The 22,696-nt window shown below is 36.0% G+C and overlaps 1 protein-coding gene across 5 annotated transcripts in view; it reads left to right on the top strand.

Moving 5' to 3' along the window:
• The window catches only part of ABI2 (abl interactor 2), a 98,558-nt gene that overhangs the window by 42,032 nt on the left and 33,830 nt on the right, over positions 1 to 22,696 (top strand). For all 5 annotated transcript variants that reach the window (XM_005904272.2, XM_070387891.1, XM_005904270.2 and 2 more), the window contains exons 2-3: positions 8,619 to 8,786; positions 15,258 to 15,434. In XM_005904272.2, the coding sequence (XP_005904334.1) occupies positions 8,619 to 8,786; positions 15,258 to 15,434 (345 nt within the window). The remainder of the gene's footprint in view (positions 1 to 8,618; positions 8,787 to 15,257; positions 15,435 to 22,696) is intronic.

The following is a 22,696-nucleotide window of genomic DNA, read 5'->3' as shown; positions in this document are numbered from 1 at the left end:
TAAGGCATAATACTACCTTCAAGGTCTTCCCACATGGGGGAGTGTGGGAGTTTGGGTCAATGAAACACACACATAGTATAAAGTATGTGCTGTAAATCTGATAATTCCCACATTTGTTATCAGTGAGAAACGATGAGTATCACAGTCTGGGAAGATAAGGTAGGGAATGAGTTGTTGGTGAAGTTGATGGGTTACAGGTGAAGAGAATAGGCAGAGGCACAAAGGTCAGAAACCAAAGTCTGTTTTGAGAACCGTAAGTCTTATTAAACTGTAATTTAAGGTTCTAGTAGGGTTGAATGGAAGATAAATTCTAGGCCATAATGAGGAAGACTGTAAATGAAAAGTAAAGGAGCTTTTATTTAAGTAGTTAAGATGAAGCTCTGGGGGCTTCAGAACTGATTTAGAAAGATAAATCTGCAGGACCATGTTTAAGATACCTGGAAACAGGTATAGCAGTCTTGGCAAGAGATAATGAAGGCTTAAAGTAGAGTGTAGGCAGGAACAATTGAAAGAAAGGAAAGAAAGTAGGGCACAGATAGAAAATAAGTATCATGACAACTGTTAAGGTGTAGGATACAGAGACGTGGAAAATAGCTGAGGTGATGGAGTAACGATGTTGTTAAGGGAAGTAGGAAGTAGTAGTTTGGGGGAAGGTGATGAGTTATAGATATACTATTATGGTGCATTATATGAGGTGAGGTGCCATGTAAATAGAAATACAAGTTTGGGAGAGGTGGAAGGTAAGATGTAAATAATTTAAAAATTCTGTGCTTGGAAGTGATAGCTAAGGAAGGAATGAAACTTCTTTCTAAGGGTTGCAGGTATAGCAAGAAGAGCAGCCTGAAGACAGTCTTTGGAAATAAAGACTTTCTTATCTCTGTAACAGTTCAGTTCCGTCGCTCAGTCTTGTCCGACTCTTTGCGACCCCATGGATCGCAGCACGCCAGGCCTCCCTGTCCATCACCAACTCCTGGAGATCACTCAGACTCGCATCCATCGAGTCAGTGATGCCATCCAGCCATCTCATCCTCTGTCGTCCCCTTCTCCTCCTGCCCCCAATCCCTCCCAGCATCAGAGTCTTTTCCAATGAGTCAGCTCTTCGCATGAGGTGGCCAAAGTACTGGAGTTTCAGCTTTAGCATCATTCCTTCCAAAGAAATCCCAGGGCTGATCTCCTTCAGAATGGACTGGTTGGATCTCCTTGCAGTCCAAGGGACTCTCAAGAGTCTTCGCCAACACCACAGTTCAAAACCATCAATTCTTGGGCGCTCAGCCTTCTTCACAGTCCAACTCTCACATCCATACGTGATCACAGGAAAAACCATAGCCTTGACTAGACAAACCTTTGTTGGCAAAGTAACGTCTCTGCTTTTGAATATGCTATCTAGGTTGGTCATAACTTTTCTTCCAAGGAGTAAGCGTCTTTTAATTTCATGGCTGCAGTCACCATCTGCAGTGATTTTGGAGCCCCCCAAAATAAAGTCTGACACTGTTTCCACTGTTTCCCCATCTATTTCCCATGAAGTGATGGGACCAGATGCCATGATCTTCGTTTTCTGAATGTTGAGCTTTGAGCCAACTTTTTCACTCTCCACTTTCACTTTCATCAAGAAGCTTTTGAGTTCTCTTCACTTTCTGCCATAAGGGTGGTGTCATCTGCATATCTGAGGATATTGATATTTCTCCCAGCAATCTTGATTCCAGCTTGTGTTTTTTCCAGTCCAGCTTTTCTCATGATGTACTCTGCATATAAGTTAAATAAGCAGAGTGACAATATACAGCCTTGACGTACTCCTTTTCCTATTTGGAACCAGTCTGTTGTTCCATGTCCAGTTCTAACTGTGGTTTCCTGACCTGCATACAGATTTCTCAAGAGGCAGGTCAGGTGGTCTGGTATTCCTATCTCTTTCAGAATTTTCCACAGTTTATTGTGATCCACATAGTCAAAAGCTTTGGCATAGTCAATAAAGCAGAAATAGATGTTTTTCTGGAACTCTCTTGCTTTTTCCAGAGATAAGAAATCAGCATCATGAGGCAAAGAGAAAAAATAACCCAGTAGGAAGGATTAAGCATTGCCTAGATTGAATCTTGGCAATAGGTCACTTTATTCTATGTAAGAATCTTTTCTCATAGCACTATTTATACTAAACATAGCATACATTATAATATTCCTCTATAACCTATGATTTTTTTTCCTTTATCTAAATTTCTTCTTTTTTTCGGGAACTAAATCCCATCTAAGTAGGAATATCAGATAAATGGGTTGAGGTGCTACATAGTGCCTTTAATGCACAAACTATAACTCTGAAAATTAAATTTGCTTGTAGCAAAAGATAAGAATACTGTCCCAGATGTTTACTTCTGAGAAATTGTTTTTTTAATAATTACAAAATAACCTCGGTTATAATGCTTTTATGTAAAATAAGATGTCATTTATAGGGCTTCTAGGTTAAAGTAGCAACTTTTATATCACTTTTATTGAAATAGATGTATTTGAATTTATTCCAGTTTTTATTGAACACTTTATAGGAAAAAAATCTCAATATATGTGCTGCTGAAGCAAGCACAAAATTCTTAAACTTAGAATATCACCTCTTATAAAATTTGTTGTTGTTTACTTCCTAGGTCATGTCCAACTCTTTGCGACCCCTCCCCCTCCATAGACTGTATGTAGCCTGCCAGGCTCCTCTTCTATGGAATTTCCCAGGCAAGAATACTGGAGCGGGTTACCATTTCCTTCTCCAGGGGATCTTCTCTACCGAGGGATTGAACCCGCGTCTCCTGGATTGCAGGAAAATTCTTTACCACTGAGATACTGGGGAAGTGGGAAAAATTCATTAGAAGGAATCAGTAGCAGAATAACTGAGGCAGAATAATTGAATAAGTGAGCTGGAAGACAAAAGTGATGGAAATCACTGCCACAGAACAGAATAAAGAAAAAAGAATTAAATGAGGACAATCTCAGAGACCTCTGGGATTTATATATGTTATAATGCAACAACATCTGCATTATAGGGGTTCCAGAAGGAGAAGAAAAAGATCCTGAGAAAACATTTGAAGATATTATAGCTGAAAACTTCCCTAACATGAGAAAGAAAGCACTCAAGTCCAGGAAGCGCAGAGAATCCCAAATAGGATAAACTCAAGGAGGAACGTGCTGAGACACACATTAATCAACGTGACAAAAATTAAAGATGAAGAAAAAAATATTAAAAGCAACAAGGAATCTTCCATGGAAAAGAAATCTTCCATAGAAAAGTAGACATACGTGAAACCCATCTAAGATGGAAAGGCCTCTCATATCTTTGATTCAACAGTTAGCCACAAATTTTTTTGCATACATACTAGGAATAAAGGCATAGCATGAAGTGATTTGAGGGTTGAATTACGTTAATACTATTTGCTTTCAAAAGAATCTCAAAAGCTATCTATATAAAAATGGTTGCCTGGAAAGTATCTGTCCAAATATCCATCCCTCCCCTTGATTATTTGAAGTCTCAGATCAGATCAGCACAAACTATAACTCTGAAAATTAAATTTGCTTGTAGCAAAAGATAAGAATACTGTCCCAGATGTTTACTTCTGAGAAATTGTTTTTTAATAATTACAAAATAACCTCGGTTATAATGCTTTTATGTAAAATAAGATGTCATTTATAGGGCTTCTAGGTTAAAGTAGCAACTTTTATATCACTTTTATTGAAATAGATGTATTTGAATTTATTCCAGTTTTTATTGAACACTTTATAGGAAAAAAATCTCAATATATGTGCTGCTGAAGCAAGCACAAAATTCTTAAACTTAGAATATCACCTCTTATAAAATTTGTTGTTGTTTACTTCCTAGGTCATGTCCAACTCTTTGCGACCCCTCCCCCTCCATAGACTGTATGTAGCCTGCCAGGCTCCTCTTCTATGGAATTTCCCAGGCAAGAATACTGGAGCGGGTTACCATTTCCTTCTCCAGGGGATCTTCTCTACCGAGGGATTGAACCCGCGTCTCCTGGATTGCAGGAAAATTCTTTACCACTGAGATACTGGGGAAGTGGGAAAAATTCATTAGAAGGAATCAGTAGCAGAATAACTGAGGCAGAATAATTGAATAAGTGAGCTGGAAGACAAAAGTGATGGAAATCACTGCCACAGAACAGAATAAAGAAAAAAGAATTAAATGAGGACAATCTCAGAGACCTCTGGGATTTATATATGTTATAATGCAACAACATCTGCATTATAGGGGTTCCAGAAGGAGAAGAAAAAGATCCTGAGAAAATATTTGAAGATATTATAGCTGAAAACTTCCCTAACATGAGAAAGAAAGCACTCAAGTCCAGGAAGCGCAGAGAATCCCAAATAGGATAAACTCAAGGAGGAACGTGCTGAGACACACATTAATCAACGTGACAAAAATTAAAGATGAAGAAAAAAATATTAAAAGCAACAAGGAATCTTCCATGGAAAAGAAATCTTCCATAGAAAAGTAGACATACGTGAAACCCATCTAAGATGGAAAGGCCTCTCATATCTTTGATTCAACAGTTAGCCACAAATTTTTTTGCATACATACTAGGAATAAAGGCATAGCATGAAGTGATTTGAGGGTTGAATTACGTTAATACTATTTGCTTTCAAAAGAATCTCAAAAGCTATCTATATAAAAATGGTTGCCTGGAAAGTATCTGTCCAAATATCCATCCCTCCCCTTGATTATTTGAAGTCTCAGATCAGATCAGATCAGTTGCTCAGTCATGTCCGACTCTTAGCGACCCCATGAATCGCAGCACACCAGGCCTCCCTGTCCGTCACCAACTCCCGGAGTTCACTCAAACTCATGTCCATCGAGTCAGTGATGCCATGCAGCCATCTCATCCTCTCTTGTCCCCTTCTTCTCTTGCCCCCAGTCCTTCACCAGCATCAGGGTCTTTTCCAATGAGTCAGCTCTTCGCATGAGGTGGCCAAAGTACTGGAGTTTCAGCTTTAGCATCGTTCCTTCCAAAGAAATCCCAGGGCTGATCTCCTTCAGAATAGACTGGTTGGATCTCCTTGCAGTCCAAGGGACTCGCAAGAGTCTTCTCCAACACCACAGTTCAAAAGCATCAATTCTTCGGTGCTCAGCCTTCTTCACAGTCCAACACTCACATCCATACATGACCACAGGAAAAACCATAGCCTTGACTAGACGAACCTTTGTTGGCAAAGTAATGTCTCTGCTTTTGAATATGCTATCTGGGTTGGTCATAACTTTCCTTCCAGGGAGTAAGCGTCTTTTAATTTCATGGCTGCAGTCACCATCTGCAGTGATTTTGGAGCCCAGAAAAATAAAGTCTGACACTGTTTCCACTGTTTCCCCATCTATTTCCCATGAAGTGATGGGACCAGATGCCACGATCTTTGTTTTCTGAATGTTGAGCTTTAAGCCAACTTTTTCACTCTCCACTTTCACCTTCATCAAGAGGCTTTTTAGTTCCTCTTCACTTTCTGCCATAAGGGTGGTGTCATCTGCATATCTGAGGTTATTGATATTTCTCCCAGCAATCTTGATTCCAGCTTGTGTTTCTTCCAGTCCAGCTTTTCTCATGATGTACTCTGCATATAAGTTAAATAAGCAGGGTGACAATATACAGCCTTGACGTACTCCTTTTCCTATTTGGAACCAGTCTGTTGTTCCATGTCCAGTTCTAACTGTTGCTTCCTAACCTGCATACAAATTTCTCAAGAGGCAGATCAGGTGGTCTGGTATTCCCATCTCTTTCAGAATTTTCCACAGACTTAAATTGAAGAAAGTAGGGAAAACCACTAGACCATTCAGGTATGACCTAAATCAAATCCCTTATGATTATACAGTGAAAGTGAGAAATAGATTTATGGGACTAGATCTGATAGAGTGCCTGATGAGCTATGGAATGAGGTTCGTGACATTGTACGGGAGACAGGGATCAAGACCATCCCCATGGAAAAGAAATGCAAAACGCACAAAATGGCTGTCTGGGGAGGCCTTACAAATAGCTGTGAAAAGAAGAGAAGCGAAAAGCAATGGAGAAAAGGAAAGATATAAACATCTGAATGCAGAGTTCCAAAGAATAGCAAGAAGAGATAAGAAAGCCTTCTTCAGCGATCAATGCAAAGAAATAGAGGAAAACAACAGAATGGGAAGGACTAGAGATCTCTTCAAGAAAATCAGAGATACCAAAGGAACATTTCATGCAAAGATGGGCTCGATAAAGGATAGAAATGGTATGGACCTAACAGAAGCAGAAGATATTAAGAAGAGATGGCAAGAATACACAGAAGAACTGTACAAAAAAGAAAAAGACCCAGATAATCACGATGGTGTGATCACTGACCTAGAGCCAGACATCCTGGAATGTGAAGTCAGGTGGGCCTTAGAAAGCATCACTATAAACAAAGCTAGTGGAGGTGATAGAATTCCAGTTGAGCTATTCTAAATACTGAAAGATGATGCTGTCCAAATGCTGCACTCAATATGCCAGCAAATCTGGAAAACTCAGCAGTGGCCACAGGACTGGAAAAGGTCAGTTTTCATTCCAATCCCAAAGAAAGGCAATGCCAAAGAATGCTCAAACTACCACCCAGTTCCACTCATCTCACACGTTAGTTAAGTAATGTTCAAAATTCTCCAAGCCAGGCTTCAGCAATATGCAGACCATGAACTTCCTGATGTTCAAGCTGGTTTTAGAAAAGGCAGAGGAACCAGAGATCAAATTGCCAACATCCGCTGGATCATGGAAAAAGCAAGAGAATTCCAGAAAAACATCTATTTCTGCTTTATTGACTATGCCAAAGCCTTTGACTGTGTGGATCACAATAAACTGTGGAAAATTTGAGTCTACTAACAAATAAATTTAAAAAAATTCAAAATTTCTGGTTATTCTCTGTAATACATACTCTAATTTAGAGTAATATTTGAAAAGTGTTACTGGCTTAGCTATTTTCTACTTTGAAGTCAAAGGTTGTTGATTTTTAATTCTGTTCAGATTTTTACTTGTTAGGATGGACCAGTGACTTACAAACTCCTTATATACGCAACCATAATCTAGACATTTTTTGATGCTTTTGAGTTGTGGTGCTGGAGAAGACTTTTGAGAGTTCCTCGGACTACAAGGAGATCAAACCCATCAATCCTAAAGGAAATCAACCCTGAATATTCATTGGAAGGACTAGTGCTAAAGTTCCAATACTTTGGCCACCTGATGTGAAGAGCTGACTCATTGGAAAAGACCCTGGGAAAGATTGAAGGCAAAAGAAGGGGACAACAGAGGATGCGATATTTAGGATAGCATCACTGACTCAATGGACAAGAATTTGAGCAAACTACAGAAGATAGTGAAAGGGAGGGAAGGCTGGCATGCTGCAGTCCCTGAGATCACCAAGAGTTAGACACAACTTAGTGACTGAACATCAACAACAATCTGGAAATCTATATGATGTTTTTAAACAAGTATTTATCTTTAACCAGATTTGGTTTCAACTCTCGTTAATTTAAGTGTTAATAAAACAGAGATTACTAAAGATTAGGAAAAAAATCAATACAGTGATTCTTAACTCCTTTCAAGTTAAAGCATTATTTTTTGATTTATTTTAACTACTGCTTCTTCAGAAGAATTTTGCTCCCTCTGGGAGAAATTGTGTCTGGTTTACTGATTCTGAGTCCTGTACTGTGGCAGAAGGCAGAGTGGAATGTAGTGGATTTTGAACAGTTGATGACTACTCAAAGATGGAATGACAGTTGTTAGATAAAGTGATGTAGAGTTTTGGAAAGTGGTTTTATAGTCATTATCTTAATTGATATTCACAACTACTTAGAATATGACATACTATAGTATTAGAACTGAAATGAAGGTAAAGGATTTTGATTCAGAGGCTATGTCCTTTCTACTGAACCATAGAGTCTTTGTGTAGAACTAGGGCAGGAAAATGCTATTTGGCAGTTGCAGCATAGAATATGTAACCTTACTGTTGCTTTGTTTTGTGTTCTTGGAAATAATCGGTTCACCACTTTTTTATTGTGTAGTTTCTGTTTATCAAGTAAGATTTATAAGTCGCTATTTGTCTTCCATAGGGTTATAACACTTAAGATGCTTGGGAAGAAAGGATCCTATTACTATTTCTATTTTATCATGATCACAATTATTACTATTTTATATACTTTATCATTATCATTCTTATTTTTTTGTTATTATTACTTTAATCAGACCATTGCTTTATAGTCACATTGTATATGTTAGAGTGAAAGGAAAGGAAGAACTCAGGAGCGTAGAAAAATGTGCACCGGAATTTACGCATTCAAATCGGTGCAGCCTTTCCAAGCAGCAACCATGAGGCTGTGTGCTTGCTGCCATTTTTCAAAATATCCATCAGACCTCATTTTGTAAACAATGGCTTCAGGATTTTATTTACATCTATTCAACATGAAAACATGAGTGAACTCAAGTCAATTATTTAGTTGTTGGGTTTACATGAATACTGATAATTGGTTTTCAAAGCATTTTAAATTAGTGCATGTAGATTCAGCCACATAATGGTTTGGGTGAGTATTTTTGAAGATTGGATTGATAGAATGGGTTATCTTTGAAGTAATGATTGTTTGTTTGTTTTTCTAGTCAGCGGATAAGCAGCGAGCCCTAGAAGAAACCAAAGCCTACACCACCCAGTCCTTAGCAAGTGTTGCCTATCTGATCAATACCTTGGCCAACAATGTCCTGCAGATGCTGGATATCCAGGCATCCCAACTACGAAGGATGGAGTCTTCAATCAATCACATTTCACAAGTGAGACCACACTGTTTTCCTATTTTGTCCTGAGGAATACATGGTACACACATGCAGTCTGTAGTGCTGGCAGCCTTTATTGTGTGAGTTTACTCACATGTATGATTTGCAAGATACAAACTCAGTATTAGGTTGTTTTGTTTCCATCTTTTTTGTCTCATGATTATCTTCTCTGTGATTTTGATAGAGAAGAAGACCTTAATGGTTTCATTAAAACTCAGTTGTCAAGTTAAAATAATCAAATCAGCCTTGAGTGTGAAATTTTGCCCGGTTTCTTCCAGTTTTTACTGAATTTTACACTTTAAATGTGGTAGCTTGATGAGTTCTTTAAATGCTTTTTCTATTACCTCAGTAATGTAAAGATTAATATAAGTGACCTTATAAAATTATCTTCATATGGAACTTAGAAAAAATAAATATAATACTTTTTCCATTATAAATGTCATGAATATATAGAAAAGAAAAAGTAGAAAAACAAACCCTTTCCCCACTACTCAAACTCTTCCTGTTAATATTTTGGTATATTTTGTCCAATTTTTTTTCTTCTAAATAATTTTTATTTAACATTTAACTGGAATTATCATATGTATGGAATTTTGAACTCTGCTGTTTTAGCTTACCATTACAACAAACATCTTTCCTTGGTGTTATAAGCTCTTCATAAACATTTTCAATGGCTCGATAATGTTTTATATCTATATCATAGTTTTCATACCCATTCCTGTATTTAGGGGCCATTTAAAATATTACTGGTGAAAAACAATTTATAATTTCAAAATACGTTTTTCAAAATACTAACAAAAGATTTTGGTCTTCTTTTTGAGATCTTTGTAGCATTTCTATTTTAGCACTTTGTCATTTGCATAACTTAGTGGTATTCAATACTCTTTAGAACTAAATGATTAGAACTCTTCCGGAATAGAAAGAGTTTTAAAATGTGCATATTATCTTTTTTTATATAAAGAATTCAGAACTCTTCTGAAATTGACCAGTCCATCAGTTTTTCGAAGTCTGATGTTTAATTTATGTAATTAAATTGAATGTATTCCACCTAATCAAATCACTTATGTAAAGTCTACCTTATTTTTCTGTTAAATTCATCAGACCATTCGGAGGGTTTTCTTGTTATTTAATAGTATGTAACCTTAAATCTGAATTTGCCATTCTAAGGGTTTTTTCACATTCCATAAAACTTCAGTTCAGTTCAGTCGCTCAGTCGTGTCTGACTCTTTGCAACCCCATGAATCGCAGCATGCCAGGCCTCCCTGTCCATCACCAACTACTGGAGTTTACTCAGACTCACATCCATCGAGTCAGTGATGCCATCCAGCCATCTCATCCTCTCTGCCCCCCTTCTCCTCCTGCCCCCAATCCCTCCTAGCATCAGAGTCTTTTCCAGTGAGTCAACTCTGCATGAGGTTGCCAAAGTACTGGAGTTTCAGCTTTAGTGTCATTCCTTCCAAAGAACACCCAGGGCTGACCTCTTTCAGAATAGACTGGTTGGATCTCCTTGCAGTCCAAGGGACTCTCAAGAGTCTTCGCCAACACCACAGTTCAAAAGCATTAATTCTTTGGTGCTCAGCTTTCTTCACAGTCCAACTCTCACATCCATACATGATCACTGGAAAAACCATAGCCTTGACTAGACGGACCTTTGTTGGCAAAGTAATGTCTCTGCTTTTGAATATGCTATCTGTGTTGGTCATAACTTTCCTTCCAAGGAGTAAGCGTCTTTTAATTTCATGGCTGCAGTCACCATCTGCAGTGATTTTGGAGCCCAGAAAAATAAAGTCTGACACTGTTTCCACTGTTTCCCCATCTATTTCCCATGAAGTGATGGGACCAGATGCCACGATCTTTGTTTTCTGAATGTTGAGCTTTAAGCCAACTTTTTCACTCTCCACTTTCACTTTCATCAAGAGGCTTTTTAGTTCCTCTTCACTTTCTGCCATAAGGGTGGTGTCATCTGCATATCTGAGGTTATTGATATTTCTCCTGGCAATCTTGATTCCAGCTTGTGCTTCTTTCAGCCCAGCGTTTCTCATGATGTACTCTGCATGGAAGTTAAATAAGCAGGGTGACAATATACAGCCTTGATGTACTCCTTTTCCTGTTAGGAACCAGTCTGTTGTTCATGTCCAGTTCTAACTGTTGCGTCCTGACCTGCATATAGGTTTCTCAAGAGGCAGGTCAGGTGGTCTGGTATTCCCATCTCTTTCAGAATTTTCCACAGTTTATTGTGATCCACACAGTCAAGTAGACAACATATAATTCATTGCTTGTTGTATTGCTGTGTGACTTAGACTTAAAAAAAAAAAAACATGGATTAGTTTTAGTGAGTGAGAGGTAAATTTTTATTCTGAAAGGACCTCTTGGAGGAAATGGTCAGTGGCATTTTAAATGATGAAATATATGAACTTGGTTTCCTGTAGAAGGGATGTTGACAAATTGCTAATCTAATACAGAATTTTGGGATTTATACATCAGATTCTTAACATTTGTGCATATTTGAAATTTGGGCATAGAACCCAGAAAAGAAATTAAGAAGAAAAGTGCAAATGCCAAAGAGAAATGAATATATTAGAGTTCCTAAAAAGGAGGGACAACTTTTTATTAGTTTGCAAGAGACAATAGGCGAGATTGTGTGGATAAATGATGACAAGAAAATGACAACAAAAGTAATTATCTATGTTCTGATTGGAATTCTGTAATTCTTTGGTAGAAAAGTGTGGCAACCTTAAGGAGGAAAGTGATTGTTATTAATAAACTATAAGAATATGTATTTAGCTTATAAGAACTTTTTCATTTTGAGTATCACATAAATCTATATGATTTAATTAATGGGTCTAATTAATAATATCTTTTAAAGCTAGTCTAATGGAGTAAATAAAAAATGGGAGAGATGAATGGACGGAGACTGGTAGACTAGAAATAACGGGCTTGAGTCACAGCTCTCGAGAATAAGTTGTGCCGCTTTCATTTGGAGTCTAGTATCTATAGAGGGCAATGCTTGGAAAAGCAAAGGATCTGCAACTCTGCGATGGCTGTTAAGTTTATACAGAATATATTCAAGTAGTTGGATGAGGAGTTGAGTAGGAGAAATGGGCTGATGGAAGCTATAGCAAATAAATGAGTAAATTTTTAAAATTTACATAGATTTTAAAAGCATTTGCCTTAAGGATTAAAATTTTTTTCGGTTACATTTAATGTACGGGTAGAGTCGTTTGTTTTAAAAGTCAACTGAATGTCAAAGCTATTTGATGCTCATTAGATTGGAATATTATTCCATTTTTCTATTATTCCATAGTATAAGAGGAAATATTTTCTAAAACAAATATTCAATAAATGGTGTAAACAAAGATTGGCAAACTTTTTTGTAAAGAGCTAGATAGTCAATATTTTTGACTTTGTGGGCCATAGAGGGTTTCAGACTCATTATTTTTTGTGTTGTATTTTTTAAGCAACTGTTTAAAAATGTAAAAATCATTCTTAGCTTGTGCACCATGTAGAAGCAGGCAGTGGGCCAGTCTTGTGATGTAGGATTTAGTTTATAAGTTCTTGCTGTACAAAATAATGTTTTTCAAATGTGTGGTTTTAAATTTTATATCATCATACTTTATTAAAACATTATTTTGTTTATGGAGGAAGTCAAAGGTATTAAGATATTTTGAGGTCACATTTTTTTCACATTTGAGTCAAAAATACTATGTTGGGGGAATTTAGAGAAAAGAAGGAATTGAAGAAGCAAAGAAATGGAAGTTTAGTCAGGTCAGAGATGAGATGACATGTATATAGGAATGGTTGTTAAGGGTTGTCTGGTAGAATGGTTAAGGACCAATAGATATTAGATATCTGAGGTATTTTCTAAACCCTGCTCTGGTTTCCTAAGATGTAGGCAGTCTTTTAGAATAGACAACTAGGAATGTATAACCAAACTGTTTTGGCTTTCTAAATATAGAAATATACTATTAAGAATTATGTTTTAAAATATCCCTTCAAGTTTAATGAGAATATAAGAAACAACAAAGAACATTTTTCTCACATTTCCTTCAACTAGTTCCTTTAAGCGTTTAGTGCTGGGCAAATGGTCACTTTCCTAATGAAGGGGTATGTATTTCCTTGTAACTCATTTCTATTTTGCCTTCTCTAGGAATCTAAACTAAGAATCTAAACTCTTAGTTTAGATATAGCTGCTATAATTTTATGCCCCTTATTTAGGATTATTTATGAAAGTTCTTTGATCATTTCTTTTGCCATATTGGTTTTCCTTTTATGCTTCCTGTAATGGTTTATACAGGTTTGGGCTATGTGTCTATGTGTACATAAAGAGAATAGATAAGTAATATGTAAGTGCCTACAGTCCCTAGGTATAATCTCTTTGTTTTCATTCTTTTTAGAGTCTCAGTTTTTTCAAAGAATTTAAAATATGTGTTTGTTATAAAATATAACTATATATTAGTGCAAATACTAAGTGAAATGTTACCCCCTCTTCATTCTCCAGAGACATATTGATATTTCTAGCAGGAGAATTTGAAATTGAAGTTCCAGTTTGCCTCAAACTTAGAATTCTGTTATCGTTGGTTAGGTTTACATTCTTTTATTTTCATTTCTGGATGAGATAATTATATTTTTAAAAACTAAGCAGAATGAAAACAATGTTGAAAGGATTATATTCTCTAATAAATTTTCTTTATTGATATGACAGAGACCAGTTATATATAAAAAATAAGGGTTATATTTTGTGTTTTTAGTTTAATTTAAAGTATACTTGACAAATATAAAATTTTCCTAGCTTATATTTTTAATAATTTCAGAATGACTCTTTAGAAATTATTCAAAGTAAATGTGGTTAATTTATATTTTTTCTGAATTTAAAAATAAATAAATCCCAATATGGTCACTAATACACAAACTTCTTTCTTCTATTATAGCTCCCCCAACCAATGTAAAAGGAAAGCAGGTTTTGTAACTTATCTAATGTGCACAGAAAAAGTTCAAAGCCTATTTTGGTCTTAAAATGAAATACTTAATAATGCTAAGGTCTCTCCTACTTTCGCCAATATTTGATCTGATGCTTCACTTAGGTATTTATTAGTTATGCCCTTGAAGAGTCTGTTGCCTTTAAAATCTCTTGGTTGAAATAAGAGGCTTCAAGTCTGTTTCGGGTTTCCTTCAGATTTTATGTAGTTTAGAAGGATAAGTAATCAGTGTTCAGATTTCCTAAAGTTGTATTTAATATTGTCATAATGTCATAATATGACATAATAATGTCATAATATTGTCTTTCATTTTCATTTCTGTGTTACTACCTGGCTGTTCTTTAAGAAAGGGTAAATTGAAGTAGGTTTGGGGAAGAATCGGCAATAATTCCTGCTTAAGCCATGAATGGTGGCAAGAGATGTGAACAATTTAGTGAAGTATGTTTGAAACTTTTAAAACTGAAACCCACAGTTAACAATATATCTTATATTCCATCTGAACACTCTTGAATGTATGCACTTATGTACATAACAAATATTCTAAGAGGAAAGTACCTTACAGCGTGTATGTCGTTTGACAGTTCTGTCCTTTTTCATTTAAAATAATTGCTGCTCATTATCTCACTAAATTGCAACTTGCAATTTGAAAAATGCTGTTTTAGTGTATTAATTACCTGTGCTTATGGAGAAATTCACCCTCTATTAGCAAATGGAAAATTGAGTAAAAACACATTGTTGTTACGTACTAAATTATATCCTGTTTTGAGCATTTAATAAAATAATGAAAATATTTTACTAGCATTTTATCATGATAAAACATAAGCATTTTTCTTTATAAAAGATGACTTATTTTTAACATTGTATTTATATTTTAGGCCTTTTTAAATAAAAAGCTATTTAAACACTAAAAGAAATTACACTAATAGATTATCTTTAAATGTTACCAGATTAATTGCTGGTACTTTCTTAATTAGGCTAAATCTTAATAGAGAAGGAAAAAATTAGCATGCTTTAACCCAGAGGTTGGTAAACTTTTCCTGTAAAGGGTCAGCTAATGAATATTTTATGCTTTGCAGGTCATAAGGTCTCTGTTGCAGCTGTTCACCTCTGCCATTGTATTGTGAAAATATTTAAGCAGGTAGAATGACTGGTATTGCAGTAAAATTGTTTATGGAAACTGATATTTGAATTCCATGTAATTACATGTCAAGATCTAATTTTTCTTTTGACTTCTTTTAACCGTTAAAAAATGTAAACACCACTCTTGGTTTTTCAGCTATAAAAAGATGGGTGATGGGCCAGATCGGTTTTTCCAGCCAGGATTTCTCAACCCTTCTTTTAGCCTGAAAATGGAGAAAGTCAGTTTTGGTACCAAAAGGAGAAATTTGCAATTGCAGTTAAGAATATGAATAATGATGTTAAATCTCTAAGTATTTATGTTTTTATTTTTCTGGCTATTAGGGGTATACATTTTTGTGTTTATGTTTTATAGACCGTTGATATTCATAAAGAGAAAGTTGCAAGAAGAGAAATTGGTATTTTGACTACCAATAAAAACACTTCAAGGACACATAAGATTATTGCTCCAGCCAACCTTGAACGACCAGTTCGATATATTAGAAAACCTATTGACTATACAATTCTAGATGATATTGGACATGGAGTAAAGGTAAGCATAAGTTTTGTCAAACTTTAAAAAAAAATAGCCCATGATGGAACTAACTCTTTAGAAAATTAAATGCTTATCTTTTCTTTCCAGAGGATCATTCTTGGCCTAGTTATAGTTCTGAAGATTTCTTACCACTAATAACTGTGTTATCTTTCTTTTTAGTGCTGGGTTCTCAAGTTTTAAACAGTCATCTCTGAGTGAATTGCATTTGCTTAATCAGTTATGAAAATACCTCATGTACATCTGGAAATAAACGTAGTATTATATTTTAAATCCTTTAATGATTTAATATGACTAATTAAATATTATTCAGTATGTTATTAAAGTATTTGCTTTATCTCAAAAATATCAGCAAATTTCTGGCATTAGTTTTCAGAAAGAATATATATAAACACGGACTTTGAATTTTTCTAGAACAAATTTATTTCAACATTTTGGGTGAGGATAATGTAGATAAAAGTAGTAAGTTAATTTAGTATTTCCACTGCTTTTCATTATATAGCCATTATATATTTTGGCTTTTAAAATGTATTTAAGTGCCTGCTATATACATAAGGTACAGTAATCACAACTGATGAACTTACAACTTTCACTTAAATTGATACTTGTACTTAAGAAACTGTTCAGAGCTTCAGCTAAGTATTAGTTTATTTAAAGTTTGCGTCTCCTCAGTGATTTGAAAGACAATAACTTTTCAAATGTGATGCTGAGCAACTATGTATATGCCTGTAAGTGAAACCATATAGTTCATGCAGTTGATTTATATATGCAAATTTAGAAAATATATCCCACACAAGGATGGCTAGAAATCATTTAAATCTAAATTGAATGTAGATCTAGGTAAGAGAATATGTACAATGTAAATGTAAAACAAAAATATTTTTCTCAAAGTTTTAAATCAAGCACTATCATCTGAAATTTAATATTTAATTTTATAATGAACACCTAATACATTTAGATTGCAGTACAAATTAGAGCATTTTAAAATAGGATGTGTAATTGGATGGATAACTGAAATTTATTCTAACTTGGGAAAATTTTTTGAGATTTATTTGAGGCTAACAACTGCTAATAGAAAATTTTAGGATCCTTTCAGAATCTAATGGCAAAAAGACACTTAAAATATAAAACATCGTATTTGTACTTGCCCACTTATGTAATAATAAAAAGGTTATCCCCCTAACTCTTACTTAATTCTCCAATAATTGTTCTTTAGGAACTCTGTAATCACTTTGATTTTTCTGGACTTTTAATGTTTAGGGGTCACTAATTTGAAGAAATCAGGAATAAAGTTGTTTTTAAATAAAGGTGTCGTATATAATTTCATCCAAAAACTCCCGTTCATGACACATTCTGCTTTAACCACTCTTTCTATGATCTACTGAAACATTATTTTTTAATGCTGAATGCTTAACTTGTTTTTTCTTTGTTTTTTCCTTTCTCTTCACATCCTGAAGTTCCAACTAACCTTTCAATGCTTTTTTCCCCTTACCTCTTTTATTTGCTCCATTTATGCATTAAGTGGTTGCTTAGATTTAAGGTAAGAGATTCCAGGGCTGGATTTCCATTCTTTGTTCTTATATAGACTATTACATATGGGGAGTGAAGAGATACTTGGCACTTGGCCTTTTAAAACCAAGAAATAATTCCTTTTTCTTATTTTATTTTTGTCATGCAACTTTGTGTGTCTTTATGTTCCATGAGGGCAAATATTTTTGACTGTTTTGTTCATTGCCCGATCCCATGTGCCTAGGATAGTGCCTGACACACATTAGACACTTAGTAAATATTTGTTGAATAAGTGATTATTTTGCAATGTTAATATATTTTATGAAATGGAAATGTAAGTTACCCTATCATAAAATGTCATTATGAAATAAAATTAGCTGGATTTTTGTAAATGGAGACATTTTGTTATGGATTGGAGGGCTGCTAATGTGCTTTGTTTAACCCTCCCCCTGTGTAATACCTTTTTATTCTATAAATGGTGTGCTTGATCATACACCTTATGGCCACTATGTCATTATCTCTTGACTCAATCACTGTAAAAAAAATGGAAAATTGGAAAATATTCAGTGTTATGGGTGTTTTTTAAGTTGCAGTATCATATATTTTGCAAAAAAATTAGCATTTTTATTCAAATTGCTTATAAATTATGTATTTCAGTATAACCCACTTTAAGAGGTTTCAAGCTGAGTAGTATTATATGTAAAACATCAAAAGCTCATGATAGTGTTTAACAAAATACAAGTTAAGAACTAGAGATAATCGCCTTTTTTAACTTGTTTCAGTAACATTGGAAGGAAAACTGAGAAAAGACGTTCAAGAGTAAACAAGGGGCCTGTCAGATAGAGTGATACTAAAATTATTGTCACCAAACTGAAAGTGCATTTCCTTTTTTTAACTTTTTTCTTAGCTGAATTCTATGATTCCTTTTCTCTCTCTCTCTCTCACACACACACACACACACACACACACACACACACACACATTCTTACCGTTCTTACCATATATTGTGCTGTTTGCCATGTCTTCAGTGTAGAAAGTGATAACAAGATGATGACTGAGACCTGAATCATCAACTAGCTACTAACCAGGGCCATAGAAAGTTAAACAGCTCATGGTAGAGAGATGTGACTAGAGGAGCCCAGGCAGATGTACTTCATGTGAGTGAGTGAGGCATGTGGAATTGTGAGGAGATTCGTTTGCATAAAAGAGGTAGAAATAGACCAAAAGTAGTGTTTGTGGCTACCTCTGCTTTTTCTGTGTTCAAATTTCGGCTACTGATACATGAACCTCCAAAGTGAGAGCAGTGCACAGAAAATTCAACTAAAGGAAAAACAAAACAATGGACCAGTTCTTTCCCCTTCAAGTTTAGACCATCTTGCCTAAAGAGCTACCCCTGGCTCATTTCCTCTAAACCCTACTATGATTCCTTCTTGACCTTTCTGGGTTCAGGATCCTGTTCTGTGTGAGAGAGAGGCCAGAGTGAGTGGAAAATGAGAGGTTCCTAGGAAGAAAGATCCAGTAAGGAAACATCACACTTGGAGAAAATTCCTTAACATCTTTGCAACAAAAACCCTACTCCCCAGGACTGTGGCTCCATGCCATTGTTTCTGCTCTGTTGGGCTGGGGTGGACAGGGTAAGGAGTGTCGCCTGAGTCCCTCCTAGAAGCTAGAATGTGACAGTCCTCTGTCTTTCCTTTCTTCCTGCCCTTCATTGTAAGTGTGTCTGTCTCCTCTATAAATTCGTGGCACATAGTGAATCATTTTGGGTGAACCAAAGCAATAGTAGAGTGAAAAACCATTCATCGTATAGCAAGTCATTATTTTTATGCTGGTAGAAAAAAAATGAGTGGCTTCAGAAGGTTGATTAACAGAATAATCGAATGTATTAAGATAGAAAATAGAATTTAAAAATGTTGAAGTTGGAAGGAACTTGCAAATAGTAAACTAGTCGAGTGGTTTTCCAGCTGAGTTTTTTGGAGACCCATGGTTGACATCAGGTACCCTGTAAGTCTCCTGATTCTTGGTTTCCTCCTCAGCTCATCGTGAGCTCTGTCTTTGTTCCCAGTCTTGTCAGACTTGATGGCTTTCAGATACAGTCTTAACAGATACCATCTTTGGGACCAGACACATGGGATGTGACTCAAAAGTTGAATTTTTAACCTTTTATACATCACATCCTGGTTGTGTTTAATAGTTCTTCTCTGCTGAAATTTGGGTTAATTGTTTTTCCTTCAGTCAAATAAGAATAAATTGTAGGATTTAGTTCATAAGACCTTTGAAAGCAATGGGTAATATTTTTACAGCAAGAGGCATAAAAAGTCGATGGTAGAGTGCAATATTGGAAGTATTTTAATATGTACCTGAGGCCATGTAAAAGTGGAATGTACCTTGAACTGGGATATCCTTTCCCCACTCTTTATTTTAATATTTGAGACTTTTAAGATCTTGTTACTGATGTATTTGAAACAGATTTTTCTGTTGAAAAGTGAAAGAGTTGTCTACTACTGAAACTACGCTTAAGTACTTTTAAAATAAGTGTATTTATTTCAGTCAAAAATAGTAAAGGCTTCTGATCTGTGAATGTAGCTTTTCAGTTGAACGTTGTGCAAGCAGATTCTTAATGATTAATGAGTAGGGCTGGGAAGTCTCCTTTATGTTTAACACATTAAGAATATAACACTTTGGGAAAGTTTTGCTTGGGATCTTGAAGATTCATAACTTAATTCTGTAAAATAGTATTTGACTTTTTCACTCTGAGTGTCATCTTGTATGTGTCATTATCTACAGAAAATTGCCCCTCACATATCTAGGTTGTGGGTACAGCTGCAGATTCATTGTTAAGCATTTATTTGACACACTTGGAAGAAAAACACCACAATAGCAACACCTTGTGGGGGAGTCATCTGCGTTTGCCTCTTTGTTCCAGTCTTGAGCCACCAATTCTGTCTTGGCAAAAGCCAGTTGTTGGAAAATTGTTTCAAAAATTAAGCAGAAATTTATCCATCTTTTTTCTTCTATTCTTTTTTATCTGTTCTTCCCTCCTTACTCCTAGTCTCTTATTCATTATCTCTGTAGTTCAGTTCACTTGCTCAGGCATGTTTGAATCCTTGTGACCCCATGGACTGCAGTACGCCAGGCCTCCCTGTCCATCATCAACTCCTGGAGTTTACTCAAACTCATGTCCATTGAGTTGGTGATGCCATCTCATCCTCTGTGTTCCCTTCTCCCACCTTCAATCTTTCCCAGCATCAGGGTCTTTTCAAATGAGTCAGGTCTTTGCATCAGGTGGTCAAAGTATTGGAGTTTCAGCTTTAACATCAGTCCTTCCAATGTATATTCAGGACTGATTTCCTTTAGGATTGACTGGCTAGATCTCCTTGCTGTCCAAGGGACTCAAGAGTCTTCTCCAACACCAGAGTTCAAAAGCATCAATTCTTTAGCACTTAGCTTTCTTTATAGTCCAATTCTCAGGTCGACTTCTACATGACTATAGTATACATGACTACTGGAAAAACTGTAGCTTTAACTAGACAGACCTTTGTTGGCAATGTCTCTGCTTTTTATATACTGTCTAGGTTGGTCATAACTTTTCTTCGAAGGGGCAAGCGTCTTTTAATTTCATGGCTGCAATCACCATCTGCAGTGATTTTGGAGCCCCAAAAAATGAAGTCTGTCACTGTTTCCACTGTTTCCTCATCTATTTGCCATGAAATGATGGGACCAGTTGCCATGATCAGTTTTCTGAATGTTAAATTTTAAGCCAACTTTTTCACTCTCCTCTTTCACTTTCTTCAAGAGACTCTTTAGTTCGTTGCTTTCTGCCATAAGTGTGGTGTCATCTGCATATCTGAGGTTCTTGATATTCCAGCTTGTGCTTCATCCAGTCAAGCGTTTCTCATTATGTACTCTGCATTTAAGTTAAATGAGCAGAGTGACAATATACAGCCTTGACATATTCCTTTCCCAATATGGAACCAGTCTGTTGTTCCATGTCCAGTTCTAACTATTGCTTCCCGACCTGCATACAGATTTCTCAGGAGGCAGGTCAGGTGGTCTGGTATTCCCATCTCTTTCAGAATTTTCCACAGTTAATTGTGATCCACACAGTCAAAGGCTTTGGCGTAGTCAAAGCAGAAGTAGATGTTTTTCTGGAACTCTCTTGCTTTTTTGATGACACAATGGATGTTGGCAATTTGATCTCTGGTTTCTCTGCCTTTTCTAAATCCAGCTTAAACATCTGGAAGTTCACGGTTCATGTACTGTTGAAGCCTGGCTTGGAGACTTTTGAACATTACTTTGCTAGCTCACACCTCATATGAGTGAGATGAGTGCAATTGTGTGGTAGTTTGATTGTTCTTTGGCATTGCCTTTCTTTGGGATTGGAATGAAAACTGACCTTCATCAGTCCTATGGCCACTGCTGAGTTTTTCAAATTTACTGGCATGTTGAATGCAGCACTTTCACAGCATCATTTTTTAGGATTTGAAATAGCTCAACTGGAATTCCATCACTTCCACTAGCTTTGTTCATAGTGATGCTAAGTCCCACTTGACTTTGCAATCCAGGATGTCTGGCTCTAGGTGAATGATCCCAGCGTCGTGATTATCTGGGTCGTGAAGATCTTTTTTATATAGTTCTTCTGTGTATTTTTGTCACCTCTTCTTAATATCTTCTGCTTCTGTTAGGTCCATACCATTTCTGTCCTTTATTGTCCCTATATTTGCATGAAAAGTTCCCTTAGTATCTCTAAGTTTCTTGAAGAGATTTTTAGTCTTTCCCGTTCTATTGTTTTCCTCTGTTTCTTTGCATTGATCACTGAGGAAGGCTTTCTTATCTCTCCTTGCTATTCTTTGAAACTCTGCATTCAAATGGATATGTCTTTCCTTTTCTCCTTTGCCTTTAGCTTCTCTTCTTTTCTCAGCTATTTGTAAGACCTCGTCAGACAACCATTTTGTCTTTTTGTGTTTCCTTTTCTTGAGGATGGTCTTGATTATTGCCTCCTGTACAATGTCATGAACCTCCATCCATAGTTCTCAGGCACTCTATCAGATCTACTCCCTTGAATCTATTTGTTACTTCCACTGTATAATTGAAAGGGATTTGATTTAAGTCATACCTGAATGGTCTAGTGGTTTTCCCTACTTTTCTCTGTAGTGGATTATGTTAAAACTCTTGTTACCTTAGGCTTTTTGTCTTCCTGTCTTACTAAAAATTTTACCTTTCTCCTGAAGCTACACTTGAATGCCTGATTTCAGTTTTGATTTCCCTCAGAGAATCTCCTGGTCCTTTTCCTGTTGGCTCAGAGAATTGAAATAAGAACATATATCCTCTGAGGAGAAGGATAGAGGTCTCTAGGAAGCCAAAGATTATGCACTGGATGGGACTGCTGGGAACAGCACTGGACACGGAATGAAAGCCTTCGGGTGTTTGCCCACAGCTTGTGCCCATCCTCACTTCGCCACCTCCAGACACGAACTGTACATACTACTCCTCTTCTCTTAGTGTGTTTAAATTTTGCTCTTTTTAAAACTTGGTAACACTCCAACTCAGATTTTTCTCTATAAAACCTTCCTTCTGTTTGGTCATTCTTCTCACATTGATACTTCTTTTTTGGAGTTTTCTGTATTATTTGTAGAAATTACTTTTTGTTTTCAGCAGGGTGTCTTAGTTATTCTAAAATAAGTTCCTTGAAAGCAGAGAAATCATTTTATAGACCTTTGTCTCCCCTTATTTTTCTTATTCTTTTAGTCTTG

The sequence above is a fragment of the Bos mutus genome, chromosome 2 (genome assembly GCF_027580195.1).
Source record: "Bos mutus isolate GX-2022 chromosome 2, NWIPB_WYAK_1.1, whole genome shotgun sequence".
Classification (NCBI taxonomy): Eukaryota; Metazoa; Chordata; class Mammalia; order Artiodactyla; family Bovidae; genus Bos; species Bos mutus.
The sequence above is the reverse complement of the archived record's forward strand: the minus strand, read 5'-3'. Positions and strand labels throughout refer to the sequence as shown.